Genomic DNA, 7,063 nt, shown 5'->3' with positions numbered 1-7,063 from the left:
TTTTTTTTTTTTTTTGGGGGGGGGGGTATTAAATGTTGATATTACCAGATCTAGTTTTGTCTCAAGCCTTTGGAAAATTAGATGTCATTCTTGTCAAACTGTGGTTTGCTATTAGCTGGCATGGAGATGGAACGGGCAAATTGTGCCCAGTTGGTCATTACTGCAACTAGGTTACTGGCAGTTTTGCCTTATTCATACTCATTTTTCCCCTGTGCTTTTATGCAGTTGCTCGAATTGCATTGGTTAAACCTGAGAAGGCGAGAGGTGTCGAAGATGTTATACTGAGAGCTGCACAGATGGGCCAAATTGTAGAGAAGGTTCAGTAGTATATCATTTTAGTTTCTCTGACAAAAATGTTGCACCTACATTTAATTGAGAATATGGCAACACCAGTGTGAATGAAGCAACGGATTTTACCATTTTTTTTTCAGGTTTCTGAAGAGAGGCTTATTACATTGCTAGAACAGATCAACAACCAGACCACAAAACAGACGAAAGTTACTGTGAGTTTCCATTGCTTACTTCCGCCTGCTGAATTTTGGTATGTTCATGTCCTGATGGTATTTGTATATTCTCATTATTCTTCAGATACAAAGGCGTCGGAGCGTTCTTGATGATGATGATTAGAAATTGAGATGGGTTGCACAGCTTATATGATATATGATTATACCCGCACTCTTGGTTGTATGTTTATTGCTTGTGCGGTACAATATCTTCCTTTTTATCTATTTACTCTGCTGCCACTTTATCACGATCCCCCTCATATTCTCACCTCAGAATTCAAGAGCTCCTCGCCACTACCTGGTATTACACCATTGTTAAGGTCAAATTCGCTAAACTATTAATCTGTATGACAGAGTATCAACCTTGAATTATTATTTTTCTTTCTTATTTGTGATTGCTTAGAGAGGGATCCATTGAATATAGCTCTTGATAAAGGGGTGATTTGGATAGTTGTTTATGTGTTGAAGTACATTTAGTAACCATGTAACGACACTAATTCTCAAAGGGAACTAGAGTCATTATGAGTTGGTATTAGAGTCAGGTTTTGATCCTCGGACTTTTGGGTTATAGACTTACCACGCTTCCGCTAAACCTCAAAAGGGGTGGACACTGAGTGATGTGCCAGCGAGGACGTTGGGCTCCAAAAGGGGTGGATTGTGAGATCTCACATCAATTAGAGAGAATAACGAGTACCAGTAAGGACGTTGGGTCCTGAAGGGGGTAGATTGTGAGATCTCACATCGGTTGAAAAGGAGAACGAAGTATTTTTCGTAAGGGTGTGAAAATGTCTCCCTAACAATCGCGTTTTGAAACTTTGAGAAGAAGTCTAGAAGAGAAAGCCTAAAGATAATAATATATATCAGCGGTGGACTTAGGGCGGTTACAAACCATCTACTTATTCAAAGCTAACAAGCTAACAAGTACAAATCTTATAACCAGAAAACTTGTAACATATGGTTAGTACTTTAAGGTTGGGCCCAGAGAGCATTTTCCCTTGTCTCTTTGTACAGAGTTTCTGTTTCCATCGATTAGCTTTTGATTTGTTATGTGATGTGTTTATACTGATAATACCAAGTCACATCAATCCATTTATGACTTTGATGTGGAAACTTTTGATTGAAAGCATGGATTTGGATCTCTGTAGATAAAAAGATAAGATGTTTGAAAGGGTTACTCAAAAAATTCCTCACAAAACAAGAATATTCCTGCCTTCCATGTCAACCTTCAGTATCCCTATCCTTTTTGCAATAAACATGAATGTAATTATTGCATATTACAATTATGTGCTTATTTTATAATGTTGTATTTATTTATTTATTTTGATAGAAAAAATAATAATCTTTTCATTGATTAGAATACAATCTTCAGAAGGAAGAGAAACTCCATTAATTATGGTGTTTTTCTAACCATAAATAATTGTCCTTGTTTATTTATTCATGGATTCATCGTATCTTTTCTTCTTTAATTTTTTTAAAAAAATCAAAATGGGATTTAATATTATGCTGACATCAATATTTTTGCATCTTATTTCTGTCCACTATTCAATTTTATTCTATTTGAAACTCATACGTTATTCAATAAATTTTATTCTAGACAGAGACATTAATAAATATTTATTTTACTTTATTAAGGAGGGCCTCTATAATAAAAATTAATGAATTATACAATAGAATCAGAAAGTAAGATAATTTTGAAACTGCATACAGAATATATATACACACTTTTTAGATTTTTTTTATATATTTATTTACCACATTTTATTTTACTTGATAGCTTAAAACATACTTTTAAATATGTAAATATTTATTATCTTCATAAAGTATCATGTGAGGTGTAACAAATTAGATTTCTTAAAATTTTGGCAAGAAATTATAAAAAGTTTTACTTATCCACATTTAATTCTTTTAAAATTCTCAAATTTATTCCATAGACATGATTTAATATTTTATCTAATAGATTAATTAACTTTTAAAAAAAAAAATTAATTTGTTAACAAGATAGGAAGATTTAAGTTTAAGACCAACATTTATAATTTTAACTTAATAAAAAAAATTATTCTAAAAAAAATGTCTGGAATATATATGTGGTTCCGGAGCTTCTGGCTGACAGTTTATGAAGCTATTTCTGAAATTGTTGGATAACTACAAAAAAGAAGGAAGAAAAGCAAAGGAGAAGGGAAAAGAAATTCGATTCCAGTTGGGCTGGCCGATCAGCTGTGGATGATCAATGCTCAAGCTCGAGCGAATTGGGTTTCTTTTTCTTCATCGGATCGTGCCTCATTAATCGCTTCTTCATTAATCCTTCGTCTTCCTCCGCCGTCGCAGTGCGTATGCTGCTACGGCGTTGTGTAATGTAATTATGCCACTGGGTTTCCCCCGTTCTTCACCCTTTTGGAGGCATTCAGTTTCTGGGTCCCAACAGTTTACTCCCATTTGAGCTTTCACTCTATCTATCCCGCGTTGTCTTTGTGACTTGAAATTCGTTCACCAAAATCGTTTCCTGGGTTTTCATTTCGACGCGTTCTTCTTCTTGTCCTACGATTGGACCCAACGCTGCTGGTTGCACTGTGGCCTCAGAGGTTAACCAGCATCATATCTGAATGGAGAAAGAGCCTCTTCTTCCGTATATCAGCCCAAGGGGGAAGCCGCTTCCTCCACCTCCTCAATTATTATGTCCACTCCCTGAAAACGATGAAATTACTCTCCCTATGACACCCACGGAGTTCAAAGACCGCCTGATCTTCGGTCCTTCATCGTCTCCGCAAGACACTTCTCCCATATTCGACGCCTTGACGCTCTCCCTTTCCTCCTCAAGACCCTCTGCTTCATCTTCTCTTCAGGACCCATCTACACCTTTGGCCCCAAAATCCCAATCGCCGTCTCAACAGGCATGGCTTGTGGATTCCAATTACTCATGGCACAAAAGCAACCTCCACCGCTCCAAAACCGCACCTGCCATGGCCGTCATCAACGATGTGAACCATTCTCAAGAGCCCAAACCACAATTTGGTAAGCAATCTATTATCCGCCAAGCTGTTGTTCTTCTAATTCTTTACTTATCATTGGGCGTGCTTATCTATTGGATTAATCGTGATAAGTTTTCGGCTCACGAGACTCACCCTGTGGTCGATGCATTGTACTTTTGCATAGTAACTATGTGCACTATTGGGTATGGAGATATCACGCCCAATAGTGCTGCGACGAAGCTGTTCTCCGTATTGTTTGTGTTGGTGGGATTCGGATTTATTGATATATTACTCTCTGGAATGGTCAGTTATGTGCTTGATTTGCAGGAGAGTTATTTGTTAAGGAATGTAAAGAGAGGGGTGCAGCGTGAATCTGGGAAATCCTACATAATTGATGTGAAGAAGGGAAGAATGAGGATTAGAATGAAAGTGGCTCTGGCCTTGGGTGTTGTGATTCTTTGTATAGGACTTGGCATGGGTGTTATGCATTTTGTTGAAAATCTGGGTTGGTTGGATTCATTTTATCTTTCAGTTATGTCTGTCACAACAGTTGGATATGGTGATCAGGCGTTCAAGTCGATGACTGGTCGTATTTTTGCTTCGATTTGGTTGCTTGTATCGACCCTTGCTGTCGCTCGGGCGTTTCTTTATTTGGCAGAGGCAAGGGTAGATAAGCGGCATAGGATGATGGCAAAGTGGATACTTGGTCAGGATATGACTGTCTCTGAGTTTCTTGCTGCTGATACTGACAACAATGGCTGTGTGAGGTATGTATTAACATTATTCTTTCAAACTAAGTTTAGAGAAGTAGCTTAGAAAATTGGTCTGGATGTTACTGATTCTGCTTGCTGAGATGTCTTACTTGTATTGTTTCATGAACACGCATGAGCATTTTTTGCATAAGTTGTATGAAATTGTCTACCCACTTTGCTGTGTTTGAAGAGCCACAGGGGCTAACAGCCCAAACCCACTACCCGACTACCACTAGCAGAAAGTGTCCTCTTTGGACTTTCCTTTCGAGGGCTCCTCCTCAAGGTTTTAAAATGCGTTTGTTAGGGAGAGGTTTCTACACCCCTTTAAGGAATGTTTCGTTCCTCTCTCCAACTAACGTGGGATCTCACACAACTTATTCCTCCTTGGAGGCCCAAGATCCTCGCTGGTACAACGTCCAGTGTTTGCCTCTGATACCATTTGTAATAGCCCAAGCTCACTGCTAGCAGATACTGTCTTCTTTGGTCTTTCCCTTCAAGGGCATCCCCTCAAGGTTTTAATACGCGTCTGTTAGAGAGGTGTTTTCACACCCCTATAAGGAATGTTTCGTTCCCCTCTCCAACCAATGCGAGATTCCACAATTTAATACGTGATTTAACTGTTTGGTACGTAGGTTCAAAAGTCCCACGGTTGAACGAAATCTGTGAGTGTAGTTTGTTAGCCTGTAAAGGTTCTGGCTTCTGAATACCAAATAGTTCTTCAATTGATACAAGTTGAGAAAAGACATCTGAGAATTCTCTCTCCCATGGGTCTTCTGGCAGGTCTCTCACTTCTTTTCTTTAACACGAAATGCCTCCTCTTTAAACTAATGAAAAAGAATAAAAGTTCAAGGGAATTGATAGGTCATGTGCTATGAGAATTGGGTGCATGTGCTATGAGAATGTGTTCTGTTATGAGGGTGGGTCATTAGTTACCTATCAATGCAAGCAGGGCCGAATAAGAATATCGTTAAAAACTTGAATACGCTAGCTTGAGTCGGGTTCTTATTTTTGGCATTAAGTATTGGATTTGGTATCTTGAGAGATGGGAATTCTGGAATTCTTTGCTGACAATGAACCTATTTTCTTATCAACACTAAAAGAGTTCTTCTTCATCCTGATTCTGTACACGTTTCCATCGACGACGTCGTATGATGTGCACTCCTGCTAAACTTGTTGGAATCTTATTTCATGTCTTAAGTAAACAAGGCATAAGATCTTTGCCTCAACTTTTTTTTATCTTCTGGTTTTACTCTGATTGAAACACGCTGCAACTTAGCTCATCCAAAACTGTCCATGATTCTTGTTTGAACATGTCTTTGTTCAATATGTATTTCAATCTCTATTTAGATTTCTAGTACCAGTTTGAGTTCCTTTGTTGAGAACATCTATGTTAGGCATTCCTTCCCGTCCTGTACGGTTCGGTCCATGTTCTTCTGTCAACTTAAATATCCCAGCCATGTAGGTTTGGCTGGTACCTCAATCGGCACATAGCTTATTTTGTACACATATCGATGTTGTGAATCAAGTTGAGTAATAGAAAACAGAACAACAAAACTGGGTGAGCTGACATTGGGTATTTTATGTCATCCATGTTGCAGTAGGTCAGAGTATGTGTTATACAAGCTGAAGGAGATGGGAAAGGTATCAGAGAAAGATGTGATGCAGATATCTAATAACTTTGATAGACTAGACACTGGCAACTGTGGGAAGATTACACTGGCCGATCTCTTGGAAAGTCATCACTGATATACAAACACGATCCCGACAACGATTCCCTCGGCATTTGGATTCGGAAGGATTCAAGTCATGGATCATCAAAGATCGAAAGAGAGAAAGAGCTTGAATTTCCTCCAACATTTGTTTTGCTCCATTCATGTGATGATTCTGTACCAAGTTTTGATAGCATAGGAACTAGGAAGAATCTTCTATAGAAACTAAAAGATAATCGTTTGAACTTGTTGAACTCTAATTTGTTTATTGGTTTATATCTTTGTATGTGTCCGATGTCCATACTCAGAATTTGGATTAGAATTCAGCAGGATCACATTACTTACTCATTACTTACTCCTTACTTCTAAAAATGAAGACTATCCCCACATACCAGCACGAGTATTTCAGCATGATTTGTCCTCATTCACATGTATCCTTAAGAATTTTTTCAAAAAGTCACCTAACAAGTTACTATGATTGAGCCACCGAAAAATGAAGGTGCACATTGTTTGTATAGATAGTAACTTTCAATTCTTGTAAGTCTCTTCTTTTTTAGTAGCACACTAAGAATCAATCTCCAACTCGGTCAGAGAATTGAATCCTCCTCTTCTCACTAGTTTGTAGATCCAAACGACCACTATCAAATTAGTCAAACAAAGGACACTTGAAAAAGAAACAAACCAGCACGATCGAACCATCTCCTTTGGGTCCAATCGTTGAGGCTTCTTTCAAAATAAATCCTTACATTTCAACACAAACCTTCCAAACCCATATGCTAAAAAAAGAAGCCATTCAATCTCAAATGACTTGACTTGCATCCTTCATTCCAAGTCAAGCCTATGTCCCTCACATAATTATATATATATATATAAAGGAGAAAAATAGAAGACCAAGTAAACTCATAACCATAATGGAAGTCTTTTGAAATTGCTTGGCTGATATTTTTGAATGGATTTGGTGAATTATTATGAAAAAGAGGTCATTTTTTGATGCTGCAGTTGATTAATAATATAAAAGTTCAGTTGATAATAAGTTCCAGAACTATTTGAATTCGTAAATATTAACCTTTTTTTTTTTTTTTTTTTTTTTTTTTTTTTTTTTTTTTTTTTTTTTTTTTTTTTTTTTTTTTTTT

The 7,063-nt window shown here is 37.4% G+C and overlaps 2 protein-coding genes across 3 annotated transcripts in view; both read left to right on the top strand.

The window, feature by feature from the left end:
• Positions 1 to 952, top strand: part of LOC111432996 (DNA-binding protein DDB_G0278111-like) — a 4,715-nt gene extending 3,763 nt beyond the window's left edge. For both annotated transcript variants that reach the window (XM_023069874.1, XM_023069873.1), the window contains exons 5-7: positions 226 to 317; positions 432 to 503; positions 589 to 952. In XM_023069874.1, coding sequence (XP_022925642.1) covers positions 226 to 317; positions 432 to 503; positions 589 to 627 — 203 coding nt within the window. In that variant the 3' untranslated portion in view covers positions 628 to 952. The remainder of the gene's footprint in view (positions 1 to 225; positions 318 to 431; positions 504 to 588) is intronic.
• Positions 953 to 2,580: 1,628 nt separating this feature from the next.
• On the top strand, positions 2,581 to 6,223 carry LOC111433251 (two-pore potassium channel 3-like). The gene is made up of 2 exons (XM_023070234.1): positions 2,581 to 4,236; positions 5,820 to 6,223. The coding sequence occupies exons 1-2, from the start codon at positions 3,104 to 3,106 to the stop codon at positions 5,965 to 5,967; spliced, it is 1,281 nt and encodes a 426-aa protein (XP_022926002.1). The 5' UTR covers positions 2,581 to 3,103; the 3' UTR covers positions 5,968 to 6,223.
• The last annotated feature ends 840 nt before the right edge of the window (positions 6,224 to 7,063 follow it).

The sequence above is a fragment of the Cucurbita moschata genome, unplaced genomic scaffold, assembly GCF_002738365.1.
Source record: "Cucurbita moschata cultivar Rifu unplaced genomic scaffold, Cmos_1.0 Cmo_Scf00041, whole genome shotgun sequence".
NCBI lineage: Eukaryota > Viridiplantae > Streptophyta > Magnoliopsida > Cucurbitales > Cucurbitaceae > Cucurbita > Cucurbita moschata.
Note: the sequence above shows the minus strand (reverse complement) of the source record. Positions and strands in the feature narration are given on the sequence as shown.